Source organism: Populus nigra, chromosome 19 (genome assembly GCF_951802175.1).
Source record: "Populus nigra chromosome 19, ddPopNigr1.1, whole genome shotgun sequence".
Classification (NCBI taxonomy): domain Eukaryota; kingdom Viridiplantae; phylum Streptophyta; class Magnoliopsida; order Malpighiales; family Salicaceae; genus Populus; species Populus nigra.
The window spans coordinates 9,939,826-9,953,022 of record NC_084870.1 but is presented as its reverse complement, the minus strand read 5'-3'; the positions used below and the strand labels follow the sequence as shown (position 1 = coordinate 9,953,022).

At 33.9% G+C, this 13,197-nt stretch overlaps 2 protein-coding genes across 4 annotated transcripts; one reads left to right on the top strand and one right to left on the bottom strand.

Moving 5' to 3' along the window:
- The first annotated feature begins 3,768 nt into the window (after nucleotides 1–3,768).
- On the top strand, nucleotides 3,769–7,632 carry LOC133679340 (peptidyl-prolyl cis-trans isomerase CYP40-like). 3 transcript variants are annotated; one of them, XM_062101895.1, is made up of 10 exons: nucleotides 3,769–4,051; nucleotides 4,934–5,431; nucleotides 5,696–5,783; nucleotides 5,918–5,970; nucleotides 6,046–6,150; nucleotides 6,542–6,617; nucleotides 6,864–6,901; nucleotides 6,978–7,065; nucleotides 7,141–7,257; nucleotides 7,346–7,632. In XM_062101895.1, the coding sequence occupies exons 1-8, from the start codon at nucleotides 3,881–3,883 to the stop codon at nucleotides 7,056–7,058; spliced, it is 1,110 nt and encodes a 369-aa protein (XP_061957879.1). In that variant the 5' UTR covers nucleotides 3,769–3,880; the 3' UTR covers nucleotides 7,059–7,065; nucleotides 7,141–7,257; nucleotides 7,346–7,632. The 3 variants fall into 3 exon arrangements, with proteins under 3 accessions (XP_061957879.1, XP_061957880.1, XP_061957881.1); XM_062101896.1 differs by lacking the exon at nucleotides 3,769–4,051 and adding an exon at nucleotides 4,107–4,713; XM_062101897.1 differs by lacking the exon at nucleotides 3,769–4,051 and adding an exon at nucleotides 4,109–4,691.
- A 1,209-nt stretch (nucleotides 7,633–8,841) lies between these two features.
- On the bottom strand, nucleotides 8,842–12,148 carry LOC133679339 (uncharacterized). Its single transcript, XM_062101894.1, has 8 exons — nucleotides 11,970–12,148; nucleotides 11,520–11,807; nucleotides 10,983–11,266; nucleotides 10,669–10,797; nucleotides 10,188–10,310; nucleotides 9,999–10,106; nucleotides 9,439–9,617; nucleotides 8,842–9,268 (listed from the first exon to the last, which is right to left on the bottom strand). Exons 1-8 carry the CDS (start codon nucleotides 12,049–12,051, stop codon nucleotides 9,145–9,147), a joined length of 1,317 nt encoding a protein of 438 aa, XP_061957878.1. The 5' UTR covers nucleotides 12,052–12,148; the 3' UTR covers nucleotides 8,842–9,144.
- Between the last annotated feature and the right edge of the window lie 1,049 nt (nucleotides 12,149–13,197).

Genomic DNA, 13,197 nt, shown 5'->3' with positions numbered 1-13,197 from the left:
AAATGTTAAAAGATAAAAATTAAAAAGAAAAAAAAACAGAATCAACTCATCAAACACGCAGTTTAGATCATGAGATTAAAATAATCACATAAAAAATAAATTGAAAAAAATTATAAAACTTAATCTTTAATAAATTTAATACTAGAGAATAAAATTAAAATTAAAAAAAAATATTATTATAATAAAAAATATTTTGCAAGAGAGATAAATAAAATTTAGTTGTGCATTAGTTTTTTTGTTAATGTAATGGAAAGTTTTTACCAGGGCATTCATAGTTTTATCATGTTATGATATTATGGCAGTAATTATTTTTTTAAAAGTTTTTTTATTTAAAAATATATAAAATAATATATTTTTACATCAAAACATTAAAATAATAAAAAAAATTATTTTTTAAAAAAAACGGAATTCCGCTAAAACTAACAGGCTATAAGAAACTGTGACCGAGAAGGCGAGAACTGTTAAAATGACGAATCAATCAATCAATTTCACTACACGGTGGATTTTTTGTTTTGCAATAGAGTGGGTGACGTTCACACATAGCTAGGGCTCGAATTATTTTTCTAAACCTTTCGAAATAATTGCAGTGTTACTTACATCAAGGGCCGCTATCAAGGCCCCCGCAATGCAAGGAATTCCGGCACACCAACGTGATGAAACGCTGTAGAGCTTATGTAATGAATTGGAAAACCCTCCCCGGTTTCAACCACCCCTAAATTCGTAATTAAAAATGCATTATTTCCAGAGCTATCGAGTGGGCCCTCCTTTGTTTGGCTCTTGGTGTTGTTATTATCACTCCCTTTTTAATTTTCCTTGACTGGGGGGGTGGTTCCTCCGATCGAGGATGCCTTCCCTTTTCCGGTGAATCATAAGATGGAGATGCCGTGCCTTGTGCTCTTGTGACATCTATCATCTAAATGTTTTTTAGGAATATTCTTAAAATCATTACTGGTAAATTGGTTTCAAGATAGCATTTATTGTTGGAGAAAAAAAAACACGTTACTTGTCATGATCCACCTCACCAGAGATGTGTTGATTTTTTGTTTTTTTTTTTTTTATCGAAAGGATCAAAGTGTTTATTAGGGTAGATTATTCTAACCTGTACTAAAATTAAATATTTTTCTAATTACATTCTAGGTATACAATCCATATATAGATTGGTATATATATTTTAGGCACGGTTTATTTTACATTTAAAACAGTGTTTCAACTTTTATAGCTTAAAAAAATATCAAATTGATTTTTTTAGAGTTTTCTATTATTTTGATTAGCTGGTATTATAAATAAAAAGTTATTTTAATATATCGTTAAATTAAAAATATTTTGAAAAAAATACTGTAAAATTAAAAACTAGATGATTACAACCACTCCAAAGGTACAGAGAGAAGGTCAAAAGGTGTTTGGTGTAGTGTTATATCAATTGACGTGTCCAAAAGGTTCCTTGTAAAAGCTAAGGGAAGAACGAGAACCTAAACTCCCGGAACCCCCGCGGCACTAATTATCCAGAGAAAAGTCTCAGTAATTTATTGCATTGCATCCGTCCATCAGGGGATCTTTATATTTGTATTTTAAAAGGTATTTTTTAAAAAACATTTTTTAATTTTAAATTAATATTTTTGGTGGGACCACAGTAAAAAATGAGATCATAAATAGATGATGGTTTCAAAGCTAATACAAAAGATTTAATTTGATCATTATACTTTAGAAACTATAAATTATCAATACCTTAATATTTTATCAATTCTATTTTGGTATAAAAATTTATTTTATTTTTTTTCAATTTTAATTTAAGATAAAAAAAAAAGGTCATCACATTCCGATGTAGAGAAAGAAAATATAGTTGACGTTGATTTAGATCACCAAAATGATATATTTTTATGTCAAATGATTTTATTTTATTTTTTCAAAAAATAGGATGGACGACATTTTATCCACCCCAGTTGTAAAATAAAAAGGCTCATGCACACGGGTCCTGGTGAATGGGCAGGTGGGCTGAATTGGCTTACTAGACCTAGCAACGTTTAACATTTTTTTAAAAAAAATATTTTTATTCTTGTTTTTTAAAAAATAATGTTTTTTTTTCAATTTTTTTTTATTTACATTTAGATTAATACTCTTTTATTTTGTCAGTAACTCTTTCTGAGTATAGGTTATTTTTTGGGCTTTTCTTCCATCTCTTTTCTCTCTCTCTCTAACATACATGGATTTAGGTTAGGTGTTAATTAAAGAAAAAAAAGTATTATTTATTCCCTTTCAGTTATAGGTCCGACAAGTTAAATCATCCTATCAGAGCTATTTTTTTTATTGATACCTTTTTTTTATTGTCTTTTTTAAATTTATGTTTCAATTAATATCATTTATTTGTTAAATTTGCTTATTTAACCTTTGTTGGATAAGGATATTTTTTTAAATTATCTCATGTGTGTTTAATCTTTGAAGCAATTTTTTTATTCATATGCATTTTTTTAATCTTTTGTGTAAATAAAATTTAATTTTTTAAAAATAAAAAAACAAAAATTTTAGATAATTTTTATGATACATGCAACTTTGCATAATATTTCTTTCCTTTTATTTTATTCAAATAACTCAATGTGTGTCTATTATTATTGTCGTTTGATTAAATAAAAAAAATATCTTGATTAACAAGACTTAGCAAACAGAATTAAATAAATGTTTCATCTTACGATATTAAATATTTTGATGTACATCAATTTCTTGATTTTTCAGCTTTATTTTTATTCAGCGGTTAATGATTTTTTAAAAATTTATTAGCACACACAATTCTCGATTTATTTTGTTACATACATGCATGAACCTTTTGATTTTCACTTAAAATATCTTATAGCTACATAAATACATTGAAAAAAATATTATATATAATTTTTTAATAGGAGATAAATTTTTTTGACAAGCAGTGGAGCACGAGCCACGTAATAGTATTTATCTAGACATTATACATTAAGATCCCATGGGAAGTAATACTATTTGAAAAATAATTAGAAAAATAGCACAATATTTACATGTCATTATTAAAAAATATGATATTTAAACTTGTCATGGTTAACAACATTTAAGATATATCATGAAATGAAATATACAAATTACAACGAGAAGAAAAAAAAAACAAAAAAAAAAAAGAAATTTTGAAAGGTATGTTGAAACTCTTATTACAATACCATTAATATTATTAGAAAAATCTTAGCAGGATAAATTTAATAATACCAATAAGATCAATAACAATAACCAGAGTATGTGATATTCAATATTAAAAGCAAGTGAGCTATTTATTATTTTTAGACAACAAGTATGACTCACTTAGTTAAATTTGATGACATTGTTAGATTAGTCAATATCTTTTTGATAATTATAATATTATAATTAGAATTTTAATGTATTTTTTTCTTCTCTTCTCATCATGACCCATGCAGTTCATTTCATAATTTATTTGAAATATTATATTTTTAAATAGTATTATTTTAAATATGGTGTTCAATTGTGACAAGTAAAAACAGTATTATTTCACTATTTCTTTAAATTAGATTATTTTACCAATTTTGAAAAAAAAAAAACCTTTGCTAACAAGAAAAATAGCCAAAAAACTGTACGTTGTGTTGAAACAAGGAGACACACGTTTGAAAATGCCGTTGACAGGCAGGCAGTCTAAATTTTTCTTTTCTTTTTGTTTACATTTATTGCAAGAAGTGAAATGAAGTTGGAGTGCTAACTGTATGAATTGTTTACTATATAAGGGGACCATCCGGGGTGGTTTCACTTGCTTCCTTTTATGCAAAGAATTCTCTAGAATCCAAAATCTTTCTAGTTTCTTCTGCATATATAGCAAGCAAAGAAAAAAAAAACAGAGAGAAAAATAGGGAGAGAGATGAGGAGGTCAAGGTGTTTCCTAGACATAAGCATAGGAGGTGAGTTGGAAGGAAGGATAGTAATAGAGCTCTACAACGATGTTGTTCCTAAAACTGCCGAGAATTTTAGAGCTCTTTGCACTGGTGAGAAAGGCGTTGGACCTAACACCGGTGTCCCTCTTCATTACAAGGTATTAGCTTTACTTCATTAACTTTTTAGTAATTCTGTGTATGATATGTGTTTGTGTTGATGGGTTCAAGTTGGTTTTTTGATTGGTTGATGAAAATACAGTCTTGTCCCCCTTGGGTTGGTAGTGTTTACTGTTGTTTTGTTTTTTTATCAGTGATCAAACATCAAGGTGTGTGTTAACTATGCTTGTACTTGATTAAAGACATCTCTAGGTGTTTAAAACCTGATGGTACTTTTGGGAATTTTAAGGGTACTAAAGTCTTTTGATTTTGGATATTGTTAGGTATCATGGTATTTGATTGTGATGATTGTTTCACTTTTCTACTTTTGGTTTTCGATGCTAAGTTTTGAAAACGAAACCTTTTCGGGTTTGGTCATTGAGACGTGAGAAAGAAAGAAGCTTTTCTGGGTAGAAGTTAGGTTTTCAGTTCATGATGAAAAAGTCATTGTTGTCCTTGATTGTTTAGAGAAGTAGTAGTCGTGACTTTGTGCCTTTTTTAATTACTTGATTCTAAAGAATCTTCAAGTATTCTTTTCCCAGTACTTCGAGATACTGCAGCAATGATGGTTTCTGGTTTTGGACCACTGGAAATGCCATGGCAGGCAGTTTCTATTTGTTTTCCTTTGTTTTCTGGCTTCAGGTTGAGGTTTTATTTTTTGGTGGTAAATAAAGTTATGCTTTGGTATTGATATCTTATTATTGTTCTTCATTTTTTCAATCAATATTTCCAGGCAACCTATAGGCTTCAATTTTTTATTGATTGCCCATTACATATGACAGAAGTTATTATTTTTATGTGCACAGCATTGGCTATAAAGGCCTACGGGAAGGAAAGTTTAAGCTTGTTGCAGTTGATTTTACTTGTTATTTTGTGGATATCAGGGATGTTGTTTTCATCGTGTTATCAAAGGTTTTATGGTTCAAGGTGGAGATATCTCTGCTGGAGATGGCACTGGAGGGGAATCTATTTATGGCTTGAAATTTGAGGATGAAAATTTTGAACTGAAACATGAAAGGAAGGGAATGTTATCCATGGCCAATTCTGGCCCAAACACAAATGGTTCACAGTTCTTTATCACGACAACTCGCACTTCTCATTTGGATGGAAAACATGTTGTATTTGGCAAGGTTGTTAAAGGAATGGGAGTTGTTCGTTCAATGGAGCATGTTACAACTGGTGATGATTGTCCTGCTTCTGATGTTATAATTGTTGATTGTGGAGAGATTCCCGAGGGTGCAGATGATGGGATATGCAATTTCTTCAAGGATGGTGATGCTTATCCCGATTGGCCAGCTGACCTTAACGAGGTTCCTAAAGAACTGTCATGGTGGATGAGCGCTGTAGATTCTATTAAGGCTTTTGGAAATGAACATTTCAAGGTAATGGTTTTCATGTTCGATTGATGTTCTTTTTTGCACCAAAAGCACATTGGTACAACTTATTGTTATAGCAATTGTCAGGACTCAAAAAGAAAATTCAGGAACTCTAGTTGACAATATACATTGTTGGGGTGTGAAGGTTTTTGTTGAACTGATTTTTTCAAGCCATTAATATTCTCTACTGTCTATGGGCGTTTTTGTTTTTCTCTATCATTTTCTTCATTAACACGTGTTGATGACCTGATTTCTAATTAATGGTTGCAGAAACAAGACTATAAGATGGCGCTAAAAAAGTACCGGAAGGCTTTACGCTATCTGGATATCTGTTGGGAGAAAGAAGGGATTGATGAAGGTGCACAATCTCTGCGGTCCATATGCTTTCTAGTTCCTTTAAACCTTGGTGTTCTTAATGCTATGCTAATTATTCCCAGTGACTCCGTTGCATTTTGATGTATTTATATACCTTTTCATCTGGTGGCTTTGCAGAGAAGAGTTCAGCTTTGAGGAAGGCGAAGTCACAGATATTCACAAACAGTGCAGTAAGTTCTTGTTCTCATTATCATCCGGATATTTTTACCGCTACTGGCTACTGAAGCTTTTGATCTTCTGTGTAGGCTTCTAAGTTGAAATTGGGGGATCTGAAAGGAGCTCTCGTGGACACAGACTTTGCAATACGTGATGGAGAAAACAATGCTAAAGCTCTTTTTCGCCAGGGACAGGTTAGTATCTCCAATTGGGAATAGTTTCAATCTCAGAATCATGGGAGCTTCTGTACATGTTTGGTGTGAGGTAGTCCATCTGTTCTACAAAAGGTTGTTTCTGAGAAGTGAAGCTTTTAAGCTGGTTTGCCTCCCCGCTCTCTATTTGGAAAACATGCTTAGTTCCTTCCAGTTATTTTCTCATGTATCTTGCATTCCACTGGAATGTGTTACATTGGCATTCTGACTGGGTTGCTGTCTTTCACTGTCATCTGTATGCTATGTTGGTTTCAACTTTTAAGAATTTGCTCAAATATTTTGGTGCCCGCTTTTCCCTTGATTTGTTTAACGAATAATGTTTTGAGGAATTACCTTTTGATACTAATAGTTCTTTTTCTTCTGCACCTGTCAGGCATACATGGCTCTCAATGATGTTGATGCTGCTGCTGAGAGCTTCAAGAAAGCATTGCAGTTGGAGCCAAATGATGGTTAGTGATAATTTGAAACAGTATTGATGGCACATAATTCTGCGTTTGTTCTAGGGAGTGAAGCTTTGTTCAGATGTTTGCTCTCTGATAAGATTATTAGTTTCAGGGACTATGTTAAAGCATGCTTAAAAATAGCCTACTCAAATTTATTCACGCTGAATAAATTCGAGGAGTCTTGGACTGGTATTTTACCAAGAATCCATTGGAATTTGCTGATAGCTTACTTTGGTTTATAATTCTTTTCAGCTGGAATAAAAAGGGAGCTTAACGCTGCTAGGAAGAAGGTTGGTGGATTTAACAGAATTTGTAACATTTTGTGATAATAAATGGTCGCAATCATAAACAATTAATTTCTTGCAGATTAACGAGAGACGTGATCGGGAGAAAAAACAATATGAGAAGATGTTCAAAACTTCAGATAGTACTTCTGCAGAACCGTAGCCTATTGGTATGTGTATTACCTTTAATAAATTCTTGCCATTGATTATCGGGTATTGCCAACTGATAATATTTTGAAATACAGGTTGCAGATTCCTTGAATTGCAAAAGCCCTCGATTTCTTTTGCTACTTAGTTTCATGGACTGAACTGGTTCAGGCTTTTTTTGTTTACAAACTCTGTTATTCTTGAGGGAATATTAGGTATTAATATACATCTCATGCCTTGTGGATACATGCTCACTGATTCACTGAAGTGTCTCCATCTCTGATATTTCGACTCACTTTTCAGGTTTTGTCAGAGGAAAGGAGCCTTTATCAAAGGCAACTGTACAAATTTGAGGCTTGAACCAATTCTTATTAGAGTTTGCATGGAAATTGTTGTGAAACTTGGAGCTGGCAAACAATGATGATTTACTCTTTGATGGACATAAATTCTTGCCATGTTCTAACAATTATGATTCACCAGTCTTACCACCGAACTGACATTTTTTTATATGCTGCATCTATATATATCGAGTACTGTATTAAACATTGATTGGCCTGTAGGGCTATAATCTTTCTAGTCTTTCTTTCCTCTTTCCAGGCCCCTTCGCTTCACCTCTTTCTTCTTGGATTTTGATCCCGAACTTGGTATATATCATACTACAGCAAATGCTTGCCCCCCTCAGTTTGTTCATTTGAAATGCCAATACTGATCCGAAGACATTCGAGAGATTTTCACTCCTAGTTCAACGGGTATTAATTATTGATCAAACTCTAGCCCAAAATATTTTGAGGATCACAGAATCACAGACTTGCCCTTCAATCAAAGGATAAAGATGCCGGTGAAAGTAAAAGAAATGTGCATTAAATATAAAATATTTCTACATCCTAGGTGCGAAATCTCTCCATTCCTTGATTATTTCTACCTTGCAGAAATGGATGGGAAAATATTTTGGAATCTCAGTATATATTTATATTTGTATGGACCATTTAAGTAGAAAAATACCATACAAGAAATAGAAAAGAAAAGACTGCTCTCTTCTATAGAAGTTGCACAATGGCAGAAAACATTGGACCTCTTGCAGTAATTTTTCTACATCTTCACTCTCTAATCATTCAAGCCGGGTTGCCACTGCAGCCAACTCTCCCTAATCCTCCTCCTCCTCCTCCTCCACCACAACCTCGGCCAGCAACTCCCTCAATCATGCTTCCAGCGATGATAATGTTAAAGCTTGCAGCATAATGCAAGCTTATGGCTGCATCCATTGTGACCATTGCACATATCTTGCTCTTGCCGGAGTTTTTTTAACAAGCAGTTCGATTGTTACTTCAGGACCGAATGTTGGGAAGGCTTTTGTATCGCTCTCAAGTCTCAACTATAATTTGAACTTTCATTTTCTTGTTCCAACAATTTGAACTGTATCTATTTGAATCCTAGACCTGGTTCTTGTAAGTTTAAAGTTGTTTCTTACCTCTGAATCTAGTCCTTGCAACAATAAGAACTCCTATGAAAACAGAATACAAAAGGTCATGTAATAGAATTCCTTTTTTGCTTCATTTTCAGATTTCACCTTTTAATTCAAGCAGGGTTCGGCTCGAGCCAGTAGATGCTGCTACCATGATTAACAATCACCAGTTGCTATCTGTAACAGTACAAACCAAACCAAGCCTAGTTATTCTCCATTCCAAGCTGCGAGAGCCGTTAATGATGACATTGCAAGCAGTTTGTCCGTAAGCGAACACCATTTCAATTTTGAATTAATCAAATTGCAAGTTTTGGAGAGCAAAGCCAATAGGCAGCAATTTGTTGGCAAATCATGGAAACTTGATTATCTGTGATGGGTTATACAAACAGCCCCCGAGAAAGTTCGTTGATTTTGGACATAGGGAGAAGAGGGAAAAGAAAGACAAGGAGGAATATCGGTATTTTGTCTCACAAAATTCTCCTTTAGCACAACACACAAAATTAAACCTCAAATATGATGGCGCTTCTTCACTCTTAAATCTGAGTATATTTTTGCAATATTCTGACCCACACAAAATCAAAATGGAGCCTCACGGAGTATAATCCAACATGCATCGAGTCATTAATTTTCTGAGCACGAGCTATGAATTGTAGTTATCAAGGCCCAAATCCCTCAGAGCATCGGTGGCAGCACCCTTGCATGTTTCGTGGTTTACCTTTGCCCTTCTTATAAATTTCTCGATGCCATGACTAAGAAGAGTAGTTCTGTGAAGTGGCAAAATTTAATCTAACATGAGAGAATGTGCCACAATTTAATATAGTAGTCCTACTTTTGAGGCTATGTCAGAGCAGCAGTATGAAAGAAGGAAAAGAAAATAAAGCCTGCCTGTTGATGTTCTACAAGACAAAAAGAAAGCGTGGAGAGAAAAACTTGCCTGTTCTCCGGGTTCCTCACAACAAAATTACGGATCATTAGACAGGAATTCCTCTGTAATTGTTGCACAGTAGAAAACTTCCCCATGACTTGGATGGCAAGGTCTCCAGCTCCGGCTTCCATGGCACGGGCTGCATTGTCTGGAGATCTTAAACAGAGCACCGTAAAGACAGACATAACCTGAAACAATGGTGGAAATTTAATTAAGGAATGCAGTAGACAGCTCATAAATGCATATTTCCAATCCTTAAAAATATCCAATCTTGCATAAAACAGTTATTGGACTTGAAGATAAAGAAAAATTACAACAGATGTCAACAGCTCCTATGTATCTAATCTAACTATTGATAAAATCAAAGGACAAACAGGATCCGTCAATTTAAACAGTGCCATAATCAAAATGGCAGGTAATTTTTTCTAAGTGCCAATCCTTGAAGTGCAACTTGCAGTGAGCATTTCTTGAAACTTGAATTAACACAAAATTCCATGTGAATACAAAAATTATTCTGTTTCTAGAATAATGGTTATGCACATTCAATAGTAAACAAAATCACTTTTTACCTCTTGCAGAACAGGGGGGTCATCAGAAAATCTGGCTGAGAGTTGGATTAGCTTGTTAATACCCTTCTTCTCTACAATAGCACTTTTATTTGAATCACATCCTGCCAACTAATCAAACAAAATGTAGTAAGCACTCTGTTCATCCAAACAATTGAAAAACATAAACTCTGAGCCAGATTTTCCCGGTACCTTGGATAACAAAGAACAGCAAGTTTTAGCTACAATTTTGTTGCCTTGTTCACCACTGTCATCTATACATTTCAGAATGGCATCGATGCCACCATTTTCAGCGATGGATTTGCATATTTCATCCTGCAGGTCAAAAGAAAAAGAAAAATAGGAAGAGGAAGAGCAACCTCAAAATTGAACAAAGAAACACCATATTTCATATCCAGCATGCAACAGCATAGTATTCTTTGAGTGTAAGACTCTACAATATATGACGTTCCTGAAAATCAAACAGAGAATATTGCTAGATAGATGGAATGGAGGAAATAGATTCCTGTAACCCAAACCTGACGTGCATGTGGTGCATAAATAAAGGTGATTTCCCCACAACTTCCGTTCATATATGATATAATCATGAGTGCAATGATATATTTAAACCCACAAAAATCTAATAATTAGTGCAACAGGATTTTGGCATTTCATCAGATGTGAGTGAACTTACATTAACAGCAACAGCCTTTAAAGCGATGCTTGCTGAGACTAAACTGGGTGAGATAAGCCCTGCCCGTAGTGATTCCACAAGAGCTCTTGCAATTCCAATTTTGGCAAATCTCCGTGCATAACCATAAACCTTAAGTTCAATGCAAGTCAGTTGCTTTGACGAAAACCTTTTCCATCAACATGAAGTAAATAAATATTTGGATGTGAAAATATACATCACTGACAGCACAAGTTATTGCCCAGCCCGCAAGTCACTAAGCATAAAGTTGATCAATCATACTGAAGCGCGTAAATTTGTGCAAAACATGTACTTACTTGGGATGCCACAACACGATTATCATCAGGTGTCAAGAGAAAACGTATAGAATCATATAGACCTCGGATGTTGCCTTTACTCTGTCTATTCAGTGCTTCCAAAATAAGCTCATCAATTTTCAATTCCATAAACAACTCTTTCACAACCTCGTTGCTAGTTGCCGCTGCAGCAACAACGGCAAACCCCCTATTCAGGATGTCTAAACTTTCACTCCCGTCTTTTAAAATATCAACCACCATTTTTGGTCCATCACTAGACCGAAAGGTTTCGGTACTTTGAACATCTGCAAATTACAAGGACACAAACATTATAGAAACCAACCAGTTACAACGAACTATGGCATCAAGCCTTGATCTTTTCTTTGGAAGCAAAGATTGAAACGTTTATAAAACTAAGTAAAATCGCTGAAACATAATAAAAACTCCTTATCAGGAAAAGAGGAAAAAAAAAAACACCTCATAAATCACACTCCAAATTCTAAATCCACAATCTAAAAAAATAAAACGGCATTATCCTATCCGGATAAAAACGCATACCATGAATCAACAATGCCAACGTTTCCAAAGCTGAAACAAGAACTTTCTCAGACCCAATAGGAATGTTAGAACAAATAGAACAAACCAATTCCACCCCACCATTTCTAACCCCAATTGAAACATTCCCAGATCCTTCAACACCACTAAACAATCCAGCCAACTGATCAAACAACCCCGCCATCTCATTCGAACCATTATTATCAAATCCCAATTCCTCCAATCTCTCCAAACACTTAATGACTGGATCCTCCCTCACATTACCCTCTCCCGGTACGCAAGTCACAATCCCTGCAACAACCCATGATTCTTTTTGTTAAAAATCTTTTTTTGAAAGGATAAAAAGGGAAATGTAAAATATGGGGTTCTTGATCGAGTTGTTATCAGAGAGATCAACGCCTTGAATAGTGAGAGTCTGGATTGCATCTTCAAGGGCTTCAGTGGGGTCCATACCTAGATCTTCTATGTTCTCTTTTACTAGTTCATCAAAAGCTTCTTGTGATATTGCACGGGCATTCTTGCTTGGTGGGCCCATTATTGTAACTTCTTCTGGGTTTTTGAACTTGTGTGAGTGAAGGAGGGAAAGGAGAGAGAGACGGAGGGAGCACAAGGCGGTCTTCTTGCAGGCTGGTTTTAAACATTTAACGACGTGTTGTTGTAATTAGCTTACACGTCGTTCATGTTTCCGTGACTCACTGACTTGTAGTCTCACGGATGATATAATTTGTCTACCAGGACGAGTATGCTGCATGTCGTTCAGTTTTTATCTGGTTTGGTACCTTTAACTATGATTTTTTTTTAATCTTTAATTTCTTTTACGATGTATGTCTGCATGTACGTGTACACGTGTAGGATTAAAATACATGTAAATTGATTAAGTTATTTTTTTAATATTCTAATAATGATTGTTTTTGTTTAATATATATACTTAAAAATACCTCAAAATAATATATATATATATATATATATATATATATATATATTATTTTTCAAAATTTATTTTTATCATAAATACATTAGATTTGAAAATATTAAAAAAATTAATTTTAAAAAAATTTAATATTTTACAAAACATAACTACAAGACAAACAAGCTGTAAAAGTACTGGAAAAAAAAAATATTGTACCAGACGTTGGATTGTTAATTTCAACAAAAATAAAAATAAAAATAAAAATAAAAATACAATGAAAGCAAGCACTGGTGGAAACATCTGCGATTTCACTTACAACCCTCACATGAACTCGGGATTTGATATTGCTTCGAATGACCAAATACTTAGAAATCATGATTAATGAAATCAGAAAATAAAAATGAGCGCTAACTCCAGAAAAAAAGCAAAGGGTAATCTAATGAAGAAGACAAAGAACTCGCGAGCTTTACACAAGATAGCTGCACAGGTCAAAATACTACTCACATTAGTTCTTAAAATTCAAGAGTACCATAAGATTCGTGTGGAAACTATTTTCAACCACCCTAACTCCAAAAGGATACACAGTTTCAAGAGTATCACCTGGTATTGACGACATGTGCTACTACAGGTTCATGAGCAGCATCCAATTCCCTAACAAATTATTTGAGTCGTCGTCTGCCATAGAAGCCAACTAGTTGAACAAACAAAGAACCAAAGTCGAGCAATCTGAAAACTCCATCACGTCCTGTAGAACAATCACCGTCAAAACTA